Genomic DNA, 14,895 nt, shown 5'->3' with positions numbered 1-14,895 from the left:
ATTTGTCTGACACGATGCAGCGAGTGTGAAACCGCCCCGGAGGCCGAGAGGATGACAACTCTGGCACGATTTTGAAGAATCAGACGTCTGCGGATGACGTGAGACGAGCTGAGAACGTTGAGATGTGGGACGCGGTGTGGACGAGGTTCCTTCAACAATGAGTGACAGAAGATAAAAGCAGAGAGGCTCTGACCTTTACTGTGATTGGTCGGCGACAGGTTGGGGAGTTTCCACAGCAGCCGTCTTTCTTCTGCGTTCCTGTCGAGGGAAATAAACGAGTCGTGAGGCCTGAGCTGCTCCTTAATCTCCATCCTTTGACTTCCTATAAAAACCTCTCCTGTTAATCCATCTCAGTCGTCCTTCATTTTCTTTTACTTAGGCAGGATCGAGAAATATTGTTAATGGACATAATCTTAAAGAACAAGCAGCTCAAGTTGGAGGAAAACAGGAAAAATGGACGTTATACCAGAACTATGAAAATAATACAAAGTCAAACTAAGTTTCTTTAAAAAACGAATTGTTAGAGAATGAATATTGTTTAAATACAGTCCTGACTTTGAACACATGTTGTTTGACGTTAGTTTGAATCACAGAATCAAGATTATATATTTAATTATTTACTCAAGCTGAGTCAATTTGCCGTCAACAGTTGTCTGGTTAATTTTAATCAAATTAGAGCCCCTCAACTTCATATTATAACAATTCATTGTTCATTCCTTATCCTGTTATTTATTATGATGGGTGTCTGATGGTGTAACACACCAATAGTGTGCTATGACTTTTCTAAGACATTTTCCCAAACATTTCGCTCCGAAATCGCAAAAAACTAAATATATTTGAGCGAGACTGGATGACATCATCGCTAGTGAGAGCAGGTCTGACAATCTACTAAAACTTTTGTTTTTAAACTTCTCTCAAACCCACAAATGGAGGTTTTCATACATCATTTAAAAAAACGTAGGAGAATTCATTCCCTTGGCAGAAATGTCACTGTGAAATCCATCAGACTCAAGATGATGATGATAAACCTTTGTCTCTGTGATACCTCATTTGTTTCTGCCAGCTGACCTTTAAAAACGCTTTGTTCTCCATCCCAGACTCACAACCTCTGATATAATGATCACAAGGATCCGTTTGTGCATTTCAATCATCCACTTGTTCACATTTATCAGAGAAATAAGTTACAGAAGGCCGACAGTCAACAGTTCTTCTCTGCTCACCAGGAGGCCGGCGGCTGACACTGCAGGTCGGTGGCCGTGTGGTCTAGCGGAAGCAGCACCTGGACGGCGGTGAGCTGGGTGGAGGGGGCGGTGGCGGGGCAGCAGTGATAATCCAGAGACACTCGGGTCACGGTGCCGCTCCGCTGACACTCGGCCGACAGCAGGAGAGGAGCCCGACCCGGATCCTGAGAGGACACCTGAGGGACGACGGACACTTTTAATGAAGATAGGACGAACAAATGAAGAGTCCAGGGCAGGTTTGTTTTCCTCTTTAGTTCACGTAAACTCACTTAAGATGATTTCTACTCTTAGCTTCATTTGATCTGTCACTAACATTTGAATAACTTCTTTACAGTTGCCCCAAAAGTTTTGTTTAAAAAAAAAGGCAAAGAAGCTGAGGTGAATATGCAGAAATGTCAAATTTCTTATAGAAAACTAATTCTACAGATATGAAGAATAAGGTTTTCTGTAATAATCAATAGAGAAACCTAATAAATAATTATTATTATTATTAATGAGAGACCTGTAAAATAAAGTATAAATATGGTGTATATATATATATAAAAAACAAGTTAAAAAATCAGTTTGACACCATCAAAGTTAGATGAGGAAAATTGTGGCTGTGACGAGTAAGAAATAGTTCAAAGGGTAAAAGAAGCAGAAGGCGTTACTGACCTGATACTTCAGCAGGCCCACGTTGTAATAAGAGGCCTGAGGGTTGAGCTCAGCCTCTCTCTGCAGGTAGATCTGCAGAGCCTGCATGTTGAACCAGAAGTCTCTGGTGTCCGGGTCGCTCTGAGACGGATCACTGTGCAGAACACAGCAGAGACCGTTTAGATTTCATACTACAGGAATAAACCAGTTTGGGATGCAAACCGCAGATAAAGCCTATGGACCTGAAGAGCAGCTTCTGATTTGGCAGGAAGTGATCGATCCTCGACATGTTGACCAGTCGGAAGCTGAGAACGGGGACGTTGGGGTTGGCCGTGAAAATCCTGGTGATGCCTGCTGGGAAGGACATCGTCAGGTCGCCGGTGATCTTCACCAGACAGCTGCCGGAAGACGGAGAGACACAGACACGGTTCAACAAGCCCCCGGCAGATAATAACAACAGTAACAACAAAGAATAGACCAGAACTCGACTGTTTCTGTAGAAAGCTGCTGATACTCACCGGTTATGCTGTCCACCTTTGAAGTAGGCGTTGATATACTCAGTTATGGCTGCTGCCACTGGCCAGGCCTCCTGTGTGCTGAGGGAAATGGGACTGGGGCCTCTGGACAGGTGCACTGGGAGGAACAAATGTTGATGGTATTAATGAAACAGGCACTTTAAAAGGAACAGTGTGACATTTTGGATCAAATACTTTATCAAATTGACCGATATGAGCCTTTCACAGACACATTATTTTACATGTTTCTTTCTTAACATATTTCTTTCTGGTTAATGTGACTTCATTTTGGGGCTGAGACTTACACGGCCTCTGCTGGTGGTCCTGGTGCTGGTAGGGCAGCGGCGAGGCCTGCCCCGCCCTGGCAGGACTGGGAGGTCGGTTGGGACCCCCCCACTCAGTGTCTCTGGCCTGAGGGCCCCACTCACTGGGACTGGAGGAGGAGGAGGAGGTGAGGGAAGGGCTGGGCTCCGGCAGCGGGGACGAGCACAGGGAGCGCGACTGAGACGAACAGGGATAGAGACGGTTTAATATTCATACTGTCACATACTTGATCAAATATTTACATCAAGTAGGAAGAGTTATCATTTATAGTTCATATGAATTGACTGATAATATTAACAATTTAGAGACCAGCAGAAAAATAATTAAAAGATGCATCAAATTAGAGTGGGTGAGATTTAACAGAGTATTTCTTGAGTTATAATTTTTTGCTTGTTCTCAGTAAATCTTGATGCTCTTTGTATCTGTTTGTAGTGACTGTGATCTAAATAATTCAGCTGGATACCACGGCCACTCTGGCTCAAGAACAAAGTAGTGAGATATTTATATAAATGAATTCATCACATTAGCTGTTCCCTCTGTGCTTCATACTCACTCTCTCATAGCTGCTGATTCGGCCCGAGGTCCTCTTGGCCCGGGTCGCTCTCTGAGGAGCAGCTGCAACCGCTTCAGCTGTGTCCTGTCTGAAGTTGTGCTTGGACCCTTCCAAAGACAAAGACAGAAAATGAAAGAAAATGACCCAAAGCTTAATCTGAATCACACAAAGGAAGAAAAACAGCCTGAATCGGTGTCAGAACAGAAGGAGACAAGCTGAAAACGCCGCGCTGCCAGAACGAGCTGGCACCTGGAAACATTCTCATATTTGTTGGTTTATTTGAGGGAATTAGTTTCCTGCTGGTGTCGGAATATTCAGGATATTTTTCTCTTGTATTACTCATAATGTTTAAGCCCTCAGACAAGTTAAGTTCTTATGTAAATATGACGACATGACATCATTTAACGTGAACCTGAACCTGATGATAGTGACGACTGCCAGTTGTGATTTACCGTTTCATAACCATAGTGAGATGGGGTGTTTTTTGACATTTTCATACATTTCCCAGGAATAATTCATAGTTCTTATTCCCAAAAATGGGACTGATTTCTATGAGTGTGTGAAATTTGGTGCAGCCAAATTGAATGTAAGAGGAACATTTGACCGTGGTGGAGGTGACTTCTCGTAATAGTTTGATTTGCAGTCCTACATTTTCATCGTCCAGTAGATGCCCGGTTACTAAAAGTGAATCCCCACATAGTAAAAAAAACAAAACAAATTTAGAGGAGTATAAACTAACATAAAATAGAAATACTCAAGTTAAGTACTTGAAAACGGAACTTAAGTGCTTGAATGTTTTATTTGATTGTGTTGGCCCTGCCCCCAGAGTCATTATTTGCTTTTATATGAGAATTAAACTTCTATAAAGTGATCCCTTAATACCCTTGTGGGAGCTGAGGCTGCAGGTTGTCTGAGTGTTGAGATCCAGGCAGTCTTGGTCCTTGTCAGTTGAGAAACACAGGTCCTCCTGTGGCCCTGAATGCCTGGTGAGTGGGGGGGCGTTCCTGCGTGGCTCGTTCTCTGATGACCGGTGTTTTCTCCTGTCCCCTCCTGCTCCTCCCTCTCCTTTCCCCCCCCCCTCCTGTGTTTTGGAGACGCTCTCGCTGAATGGGTTGTGGACAGAGTTCCAGTGCATCAGCTCCTTCTTTGTCTGAGCTGTGGGTAAAGAGCTTGAATTAGAGTCAAGTCCCAGTCTACTGCTGCTGACAGAGCTGCTTCCCATGTTGCTGCTGCTGCTGCTGGTGCTGTGCGGAGGGATTAATCCAGCTGCTGCAGCCAGGGACGACTGGTGCGTTGGGCTGCCGATCATCGTGATTGCAAACGGGTCATCGGAGGAAACGGGAGGAGGAAGGCTGCGGTCTCGTTTCCTGTCTCTGTCTCTACGATTGGAGGAGGATGACGAGGAGGAGGAGGAGGTTGGGTGTTTCTTAGTGTCAGTGAGGTTCATGGAAAACGGGTCCCCTCGCACCTCCACCCCCCTGCTCTCCTGGGTCTGGCGAGGCGGCGGGCGTGCCCAGGCGTCAGACAGGTTTATGGTCTCCTGGGTGACGGTCCTCTCAAAAGCAGCGAGGAAGGGGTCCTCGGGAGGGATGTGTTTACAGTTCCACACCGACGACTCCCTCTCAGGCGGGGGGAGGGACTGAGAAAAGGAAGGAAACTGCATCGCTGAGGGTTCCATGTCTGGGGGCACACGAGAAGGACGTGATGCGGCAACAGACCAGACGCTGGAAGGGTCTTCTTTGGGGTAAGGGCTGCCACCAGGGGAGGGGTCACGGAAGGCAGAGAGGAAAGGGTCCACGGGTCGTCCCAGCGTTTGAGTTTGAGTTTGGTCTTTACTCTGGGACACAGGAGGCCATGCTGCCCAACCCACCGGCTCTGGGGAGGGCCCAAGGGGCTGATGGGAAGGCGAGTCCAGACCAGAGTCCTCAACGTTCTCAGGAGAGGAGGAGTCAGACGAGAAGGCAGCATCTGACACACACAAAATACAGGATTTCAGTGGAGATTATCAAACTCAGTTAGACTTTACTGATCTGTGAAAATATAAGATTTTCAGGACAAAGAAATAAATCAACCTGATAAATAACCATATTGGCTCAAATATAAGGCCACATTATTGTCTGGATATTACATTTGAAAAAGTGAGGACTGTATTTTATTTAAGGAGACACAAAATGTAGGTTTTATTTTTTAACGGAGCAGGTGCAAAAAGCGACACTGTGTAACTTTTACTGTGCAACAGCGCAAAGATGATTAATGTAGTTTGGGCTCTGAGCAAAGACGATCCATCAATCTCTGACTGCATTAGTCCCGCTCACTGAACTGAAACACAACTGAGCGGTGGATATTACCCACGATCCCCGGCTTCCTGAACCACTGCCGCTGTAACAAATACACTAAACTCTGTTTAGAATTTTTCATATTTTAAGTTTCCTGGCTGAATGTTGGAGATAAACATATTTTTTTTTGTTACCTCTAAATCTTTTAAACTGATCTACAGTTCAGCATTAAACTCTTGAACCTGCTCTTGAATCTCCCTATTCCAATTCAGTGAAGATTTTGTAACAGGTTGCATCGAGTTGCTTTCAAAATAGTTTGAAAGAAGCGACCTCGACATCAACATGAACTTCACCGCTGCCAGTCAGCTACAGTCTCAACTTGATCCCTGTCAGTCATTTCTTTCATTAACCTGCAGGTTATAAATGTCATAAACCAGCCTATTGTTCAGTTTGACACCTGAGTCTAATCGTCATATACTTCAACATGTAAACACGTCCTAACAGCTCATCTCCTCGACTCATTTCAGGGGACAAACTGGTTCTGAGGATGTTTGGGTTGAGGGGACAAACAGACTCGAACACTGCTCCATTAATACCAGACCAGCTAGTTCAGTTCTCATTTATCAAGACCAGACTCAATATGATCTTCCTCTCAGTTTATTAATGTTGGTGACATCCTAATGATATGATTTCCTGCCTTTACTTAACAGAGATTAATTCAAAATGTAAATTTGTTTATCATGTGTGTCTTTATTGATATATATTTATATTATAGTGAGCAAATTAACTCGGCTGTGACTATGTTATGTTGATTTATGTGTTTCCATAGAGAGAAGCTGGATGTGCAGTTTATTTAAACTACACATTAAATCAAGGCTTTAGAATAATCTGCCTTAATGTACAATATAAAATAGAGAAAAGGATCTTCATCTAAATGAACCAACACAGTCCATTTGCACTGAGCCAATAGGGTCTATGAATAATTAAACAAAATATAATATTAACACTGCAACTTCTCTTACATTCAGAGGCGCCGAATGTGCTCTGCTCTCTGAGCTGCTCCCGACTGTCAAAGCTCTTGGACTTGAGGGCCGACTCCAGCGGAGGCCCGAACAGACTGTCTGAGCCCGACGCCGTCGAGCTCAACCTGACGGAGAGAAGGGAAGAAAAGAAACAAGAGAAAATCAGACAGAGCGGAGGACTGATGAGAGGGCGGGCTAATAAAAGGGAAGGCAAAGGGAGAACGGATGAGTGGGTGTAAGTGAGAGGAGATTGTGGAGGACGGAGGAAGAGAGAAATCAAGTTCTTTTTTTAATTTTTTAAACAAATTATGTTTTCTGCATTGTTTATTCTGCAGAATAAAAGCTGTTATATTCCTGCATATCTGAAAACATAAAGGCCAATATACCAATATGTCCATGGAAGTCTCATCGGACGCTTTTATTGGGAAACCAAGATAACAGTTGGGCTCTAATGCTAATGACATTTTTAGACAGTATCTATATGTATATGGGTAGCATAGGTAGTATGTATGTATTACACTTAAGAATTTTAAAAAAGTGTAGTATCCCTCAAAGACATAGACACTTAAGATAAACTATAAGTAATAAATAGATTAAAAGATTGATGAAATCAAGATGATGATTCTGAAAAAGCCACGAGGTGGAAACCTGGCGAGGTTAAAACTGGTGAAAAGGCCACAGATGATGCAGTTCAACCTCAACATGCGTCTCGTGCAGACAAATCTGAAGAAGAGGGAAGAAAAAAGAAAGGATAACACCTCACCTGCTGTGATCGGGGCTGGAGGTGGACCTGCGCATTCCCTCCTGCTCGCCATCTGACACACACACACACACACACACACACACACACACACACACACACACACACACACACACACACACACACACACACACACACACACACACACACACACACACACACACACACACACACACACACACACACACACACACACACACAGTGAGTCACTGCAGAGGATGCTCCCTAATCAGAAGCCCGATGTTCTTCGTCAAAGCGCTGCATGAGGCCGGGACAGGCTGAGACCAGATGACATGCGAGTTAACCCATCAGCCATTAGTCTCTCCATGATTAAATACCAGCAATTAATATGGTCTCGCTCATCACCAGCCACCAGTGCTGTCACTGCGGAGCAGCCGCTTTAATCAGACGCTCTTTGTTAATCTGTCAACTCTGGATTTGAGAGAGAGAGAAAGAGAGAGATTCCCCCGCTGATGTGAAGCAGCAGGTCGGAGCCTCCCACTCCAGCGTAACCTTCGGGCAGCTAATGAACCTGCCGGTGATAAAACATGTTCTGGAGCACGAGCAGAGGAGCCGCCTGTTGACTAATGGAGGGTGGTTGTTCACGCAAGGTCAGCCAGCTAAGAGATTTGCAGTCTGGGGGAAACAGGCCGGAGGTGGCGGGACGCTGTACTGATGCATCATCGCTTCACCGGGGATACAGAGGTGGCCCTGAGCGATTGTGTGTGTGACAAATAGTGTCCATCCTTTTCAGATGACATTTTTTTCTATAAATAAAAGGAAACTAACTGATGAGCAAACAAACAGAATGAGAGAGGGAATAAGGTTGGCCTCACCCCTGTGGGAGGCAGCATCACCTTCCTCCAATCGGCCTCCTGCGGTGCTCGAGTTTCCTGCAGAGACACAACAGAAGCTCTCAGACGTCTGTACTCAAAGACACCAAAGTACGACACGAGTAAAACGCACTGGAGTGTACATTTCAAATAGATTTGTTCTTCGCTGTGACAGGAACAGGAATTCTCCAAAAGCAGAACTTACTGGAAAAATGACGCTTGATTGACACCTGAAAATCAGAGAGAGACAGATCTGATCAATAGAGTGAAATCACTTAACCAACAATGCACTAGTCTGTCCCTTAATAATAATCCTCTCAAGTCCATTTGATGCACTAGTGATTATGTGCAGCAGCAGTGTGTTGTGTGTGGGATTGACTCAGAATAAACTGCAGAGCACATGTTCACACTATAATGATGGAATATGTCACCCAGTGTAATAACATGGTTCACTGATTTGGCACGGAATAACAATTTGTTAGCCATTGTTGTTTTTTGTGGGATGTGATTAACCGTATTCATATACAAATAAATATTAATTTAATGTGCACATTAATCAACATTAATATTTTATGCAAACATGCCGCTGTTGGCTCTAATTTGCTCCCATATCCGACACAACTAAATCTGACGAGAGCAAATGAGTCACATCAATTTGTTCTAGCAAACTAAACAAACTATAAAGTCAAGTAGGAAACAATCTTAGATCCTTGTGGGAAAATCCAAAGCAAACCCAACCTGCTGCCGTACTCCTCGGTTGGGCGGCAGGGTGAGCGACCCCACGGTGGCTTTCAGCTCCTTCTCGGTGGCGGCAGAGTTGCTGCGATTGCTGGTGGCGACCGGTCGGATCTGGATGTGGAACTTTTTGGGCTCCTCGTCGTCAAAGTCTGAGTCACTGGAGTAGAAGTTGTTCTCCTTCTCCTCAGAGCAGCGTAAACAGAGAGCGGAGGGTCAAGGAGAACAAGCTTTTTACTGGAAGAGGGATGAGAAGTGACGGTGTTGGTTTGGTGAGTTGAAAAAGAAAAACAGGGGGTTCAAAAATAAAACTAATAAAAAACCATGGGTGTAGATTAGAAACCAGCAAGCACCAGAGTTTTATTACCTCTGCTCATTGGTGAATATCACTGTTTGGACAAACCCTGTGATTCCCTTTAAGAGGAGTGAAAAGACATCCGGACAACAGGGAAACGATGCAGAGCAGCAGTGAGAGATGAACACGTGCAAAAACACAAACAGCTGCAGCAGCAGAGGTGACGACTGCAGAGCTGCCAAACAGCCCAAACCGCCACTTCCTGTCACAACATCACCCCCAACGAAAGACACCTCTCCTTCCTCTTGTCTTTGGACTCTCACTGTCTGTGTCGTGTGATGTCATGTGTTTACTGAAACGGGTCTTTGATGAATGTGTGCCGTCTCCCCTGAGCAGCCAGGGGACCCGATAGGGGGATGACGAAGGCAGCACGAGTTGTTATCTCAGCCTCTGTCAGGGCCGAGAGCCACCGCCGATAAGTGGATCAGGGGCCGAAGAGCCGGGACGTGAAGTATCAGGTTATCCTACAGGCAGACTTTGCACTCGTGTTACACTTAGACGACAAACGGGATTAAAATCTTTATAATTGTCTGGCTTGAGTTAATGAGGCCATGAAAGCAGGCGATTGGGCGAACAAATTGGTTAGACCCCACCTCTCACCTCCGACCTTCTCATCACGCTTCATTTAAAACGTCCCAGTCTAAGTTCGGGGTCTTATTAGAGTCTGTTCAGTGGCTTCACGAGGTTTAATTAGAGACCCTGTGTCTCGCAAGGCAGAAAAGTCTGGGACATATCTCAGAAATGAGAATCTGCTTTATGAATTTAAAACTTGTCGGTGTCACAACTGAACTATGTTGAGTTTGAGTCCTTGTTTTCACAGTTGCTGAATCATTATTATTCAACAGATGGTTTGTTCCGGTGCAGATGTAATTAATGTTCGGTTCATTTATCAATAAATCAACAGAAAATCAATCAGATGATTGAATATTATGCTTTTTAAATTTCATTTGATCAAGAATGATGTGATGGAGGAGGGGCTCTGTGTACGTTTGTTTGTTCAAACATAGGAAATAAAAGGTAAAGAAACAAAACAGGAAAAGAAGATGACAGATTGCAGACTGAGCCTGCGTGAGCAGAAAAAGGATATCATTCTGGGTGCTGTCGGCTCGGATGACAAATCCTTCATCATCTACTTCCAGAGGTGAATTCTATGTGAATGGAAGCACACACACACACACATACACACAATGGTCAATGAACATCCCAGCAAGTTACCAATCTATGACAGGAAAATAAATATACTAAACTTTAAGACTTTCTAATCCATCGAATTTTTTAAATAAATGCTCATCTAGATGATGCTCCAGTGCTTCTACAAAAATACTAAAAACCTAACAGACATTGTCAAGGATAGAGCGATACAAGACTAGACTAGTACAACTACTACCCCTTAGTAGTAGGTGTGAGTCTGTGAGTCTGTGATTAATACTCTTGTACACGTTATCACAAACAGGTGAAATGAAGCTGCTTGTGCTGTCAGTTTGATTTAAATCCTGTGATTAGGACATCTGAACATCAAGCTGTGTTTGGCTTCAAAACAGAACCTGATGAAAACCATAGTGACTCGTACTGCAGCAGCAGCAGCAGCAGCAGCGTAGGAGCAGTTATTTTTAGACAGAGTGGGGACATATAAAGATCTTATTTCATTCTATCAGATTTCAGTAAACACATCTCAATAGGTCAAGTTGACATGACGAGTGAAACTGGGACCACTGATGTTTTTGTTTTTCATTAGATCACAATCTGATTTAGGAAAACTCCAACAAGTCTGAGCAATGCTTCATGGTGTGATCAGGCTATAACGGAAGATTATAGTGTGACTGTATGGATGAATATCTTTTTATATCAACATTGATACACACACTGTCTTATGCACTATAATAAATCCAGCTTTAAATTGAACAGGTTGACACTTTGTCTAAAGTTTCTATTTAAAGTTCATCAGGACACTGATTCAAATGTTTTCTCAACACAACTGCAAACATCGAAAAAACACTAATACTTTAAAACAAATTCTAGAACGTTCCATCTTGAATGTGATGTGACAGTTTCAGAGGATCTTTTATCTTATGTAACAAGCTTTGAAATTACGTCTGTTCACATCGTTGGAAACATGACGCCCTTCAAAGGGTAACATAGCAGCTCCGGTAGCTCTGTGATCTGCAGTTTACTCTCTGCTTCCACATCAGTCTGCACACACACTTACACACAGGCTGACATTTACACACACACACACACTATCACGTATTTCCTCTCTGGCAGCCAGATTATCTCCTACACATCTTCTCGGAAGTACGGGAATAAACCTGGGAAACTCCACACCGTCACTATCACACACTTATGATCCCCTGCTCACCTTCTTTCCAAATACACACACACACACACACACACACACACACACACACACACACACACACACACACACACACACACACACACACACACACACACACACACACACACACACACACACACACACACACACACACAGTTGTGCAGCTTTAGGTGTCAGTCTGACTGAGAGGAGCTGCATTGTTTTGGTGTAAGTTCTGCAGGTACTCACCGTCTCTGGCACTGCGGAATCCCTGCAAATATAAAAGAACACATTATTGTATTTTTGTGTTCATTATTCAGTTGTAACTCAGATTGAAGCGAATACTAGAGAATGAGGATCGTAATATAAAATTTCAAAAGATCTGTGACCTGTAACACAAAGTGTTTTACAATAAAGTGACAAATAAGAGTAAAGATCATTTTGCTGGTCCTGGCTTTCCAAATGTCTACTCTAGTTTTAAAACAGATATTCAAACAAACAGATTTACTAAAGTAAATATTGAACGATTTGACTAAACTAACTGCATCTCCGGACAGGATTCTTGATCATGTCTGTGCTTCTACACTTTTGTTCCATCACTGCAGCTCAGAATAACACAAGGAACTTGTGATAGTAAAAAAATACATTTTTGCTCATCATCAGACAAAAAGAAGCAAGAAAATTCTCGATACTAAAGAAATATCATAATTCACTAACAGCCTTGTCCGTACATTACAATTTGGAAATCATTTCTAGTGTTTCCACAGCTTCTGGTTATATTGAAATATTTGGGTTGTGTAATGATGTTGTTTCACTTCACCTCAGCTGAACAGAGCTGCTGAGGGGCAACTTAAAGGTGTGTGTGTGTGTGTGTGTGTGTGTGTGTGTGTGTGTGTGTGTGTGTGTGTGTGTGTGTGTGTGTGTGTGTGTGTGTGTGTGTGTGTGTGTGTGTGTGTGTGTGTGTGTGTGTGTGTGTGTGTGCACTCACGTAGAGTCTGGCTCCTTGTCCCTCTTGCCTAAGCCGGGGATCCTGAAGGCTTTTGCTCGACTCTTCTTTACACCTTCAGGTACCAAGCCCGTCATGTACTCCTCAAAACCAGCAAGAGCTGCAGACAACAAGCGATTCGATAAAATAAGAAACATCCACACACAGAGTGCAGTCTCCATGTAGGCACGTGTATCATCATGTCACTATGGATGACTGCCTCCTCTTTGTTGTTGTCAGTGTCTTTATATTTTTATTGCTACATAAGCTTCTTTTATTTCCCTTTGACTGGAAACGAGCCGGAGTTCATCACACTACCTGGCCTCTCTTTGCCTGTTCCCTTCTGCTCTGCATATTTCTGAATGAGGTTATCGATGCCGATGTTTTCCACATTCTGCTTGAATTCCTCGTGCACCTGCAGCAGAGAAGAAGAGAGTGATTACTTGGTCCTTTCTAAAGCATGACATATAAAGGTGGTATTCAAAATATGTGATTTGTTATTGAAGCTGTATGTGTTAAAATAAAAAAGTATGGTTAAACGTTAGATAAACCTTCAAGCTTGTGCATAAATTAGTGTAATTATTTTTTACATTTCTGCTTTTAGTGCCCTCTAGTGGTAGTATTAAAACACAATATGATATATATAAAGCCGCACAATAAATTAGATGTTTTACATATTTTCTATTGACCTGCGGTAGATAATAGTGCTTTGGGGGATGCTAACTCTAAATTTTTGGAAATATTGTTTGTAATTATTAATTCATTATTGGAAATTAATAAACAATATACACTTGTGTTTCTCCATTTACTGTGGTTTCAAAGAAATAAACAATCAACTGACCGAGGAGATGAAATCCTCCACAGTTATCCAACAGAGCTTTGATTGTATATTAATTTGAAATATCCTTAAAATAGTAATATCTTTTCACAAGATTTACAAAGGGAGGATACAAAGATTTGCGAAGTGTTTTCTTCTCGTAAAGCAGAGCAGGAGTCAGTGGACGTACCTGTCCCACCTGGACGTGAGTGTCTTCAATGGAGTGGGAGTAACCTTTGATCAGCTGTTTCATCTGCCGTAGGTTAGCCTCCTCGATTCCCTGAAACTTCTTCTCAAACAAACACAATCATATATAAGAAAACAAAAGAAAAACATGTGAAACCTTTAAAACTCTACCGCTGGTTCATCTACTTCTCTCTATTGGATTCATCTACTTCTCTCTGAATATCATTAAACCTACACTTCAATTTGCTGAAAAGATCAAATGATTTTTCTTGCTCAGAATTAGTTTCTGTTGCTTCATTCTTTTAAAACACAACTTTCTCCGTTCTCCATCTCCGCGCGATGGTGTGAGTTTCGCGACAACTCCCAACCAGAATCTAATAAACCAGAAATTTAAAACCCCACTTCTCTACAATACAGTGAAAGTAGCCTTTTAATGGACTTCACTCACAAGAGGCACTCAGCCAGCAGAGGAGGCCGTGGGTTGCCAGGGTGTTAAAACCAGCGATAATTTGAGAGGATTTAAGTTTGATCCTGGTCTTTATTCAGACAGCTCATTTGCTGCTGTCTGTTTCAGGGGAATTGTCTTGATATAGTGGATTTGGCTCGTGTTAGAGAAGAGAGTTTTGCCAGCTGCTTTACTCCAATTAGCCGTGCAGAATCTGGGCAGACAGAGGAAACATAAAACACTGCTCTATTCTCGACTGCAGTAAACCTTCAAGAGAACACTTCAGTCTCTGCTGCCCCACTGCTACAGGTTTAACTGCAAACTCTCACATCTGGATAAGTGCACGTAGCCTCTAAGCTCTCGCACAAGGGGCACGTGACGACGTTTGAAGAATCTGTCACCAGTTACTTTAATTGTATTGGATTTGGCTGCAACGCTGTTTACCCCTGAAACTCCAGAAGTGTTTTGTGGACTCAAACACTTCACCCACCACCTCCATCGGCACAGTGGTGAGGAGATGATGAGTGAAGTTTCATTTTTTGGTGAACCATCCCTTTATGGTGTATTTGAGATATTGTGTTGTGACAACCCAAAACATAAAAAAAAATTCTTCTTTGTAGCATCTGAAATCTTTTATATATATGATTTATTTGATCTCCCTCTTTATCGTCTTCAATCTTTTCACAATTTTTTTCCCAGGATGATATTTTCCAGACTCTACCCTTCAAAGTTTTTACAAGAGATACTTGGTCAGAAGGAATTTAGTTATCAATTCAAATGCAAAAATCAGAAGCGCTCATTGGAGTTCGTTGAAAATGTCCATGGAAACAGCAGCAGTAACCATGGATGTGTGGAGGCAGTGATTAAAGGTAATGAGCGGGGGGGCAGGAAGTGCAGGCAG

General features: G+C 42.9%; 1 protein-coding gene across 1 annotated transcript in view; it reads right to left on the bottom strand.

Annotated features, from left to right (window-relative positions):
- Positions 1-14,895, bottom strand: part of fcho1 (FCH and mu domain containing endocytic adaptor 1) — a 43,597-nt gene that overhangs the window by 2,287 nt on the left and 26,415 nt on the right. The window contains exons 8-25 of the mRNA XM_035176897.2: positions 13,554-13,652; positions 12,865-12,961; positions 12,550-12,667; positions 11,811-11,832; positions 10,335-10,395; positions 8,896-9,089; positions 8,363-8,387; positions 8,161-8,217; positions 7,328-7,379; positions 6,565-6,689; positions 4,149-5,234; positions 3,267-3,373; positions 2,695-2,890; positions 2,393-2,507; positions 2,117-2,272; positions 1,896-2,028; positions 1,221-1,417; positions 194-258 (exon numbers count right to left, since the gene is read on the bottom strand). Of these exons, the coding sequence (XP_035032788.1) occupies positions 194-258; positions 1,221-1,417; positions 1,896-2,028; positions 2,117-2,272; positions 2,393-2,507; positions 2,695-2,890; positions 3,267-3,373; positions 4,149-5,234; positions 6,565-6,689; positions 7,328-7,379; positions 8,161-8,217; positions 8,363-8,387; positions 8,896-9,089; positions 10,335-10,395; positions 11,811-11,832; positions 12,550-12,667; positions 12,865-12,961; positions 13,554-13,652 (2,905 nt within the window). The remainder of the gene's footprint in view (positions 1-193; positions 259-1,220; positions 1,418-1,895; positions 2,029-2,116; positions 2,273-2,392; positions 2,508-2,694; positions 2,891-3,266; positions 3,374-4,148; positions 5,235-6,564; positions 6,690-7,327; positions 7,380-8,160; positions 8,218-8,362; positions 8,388-8,895; positions 9,090-10,334; positions 10,396-11,810; positions 11,833-12,549; positions 12,668-12,864; positions 12,962-13,553; positions 13,653-14,895) is intronic.

The sequence above is a fragment of the Hippoglossus stenolepis genome, chromosome 14 (genome assembly GCF_022539355.2).
Source record: "Hippoglossus stenolepis isolate QCI-W04-F060 chromosome 14, HSTE1.2, whole genome shotgun sequence".
NCBI lineage: Eukaryota > Metazoa > Chordata > Actinopteri > Pleuronectiformes > Pleuronectidae > Hippoglossus > Hippoglossus stenolepis.
This window is presented reverse-complemented; position numbering and strand designations above follow the sequence as displayed.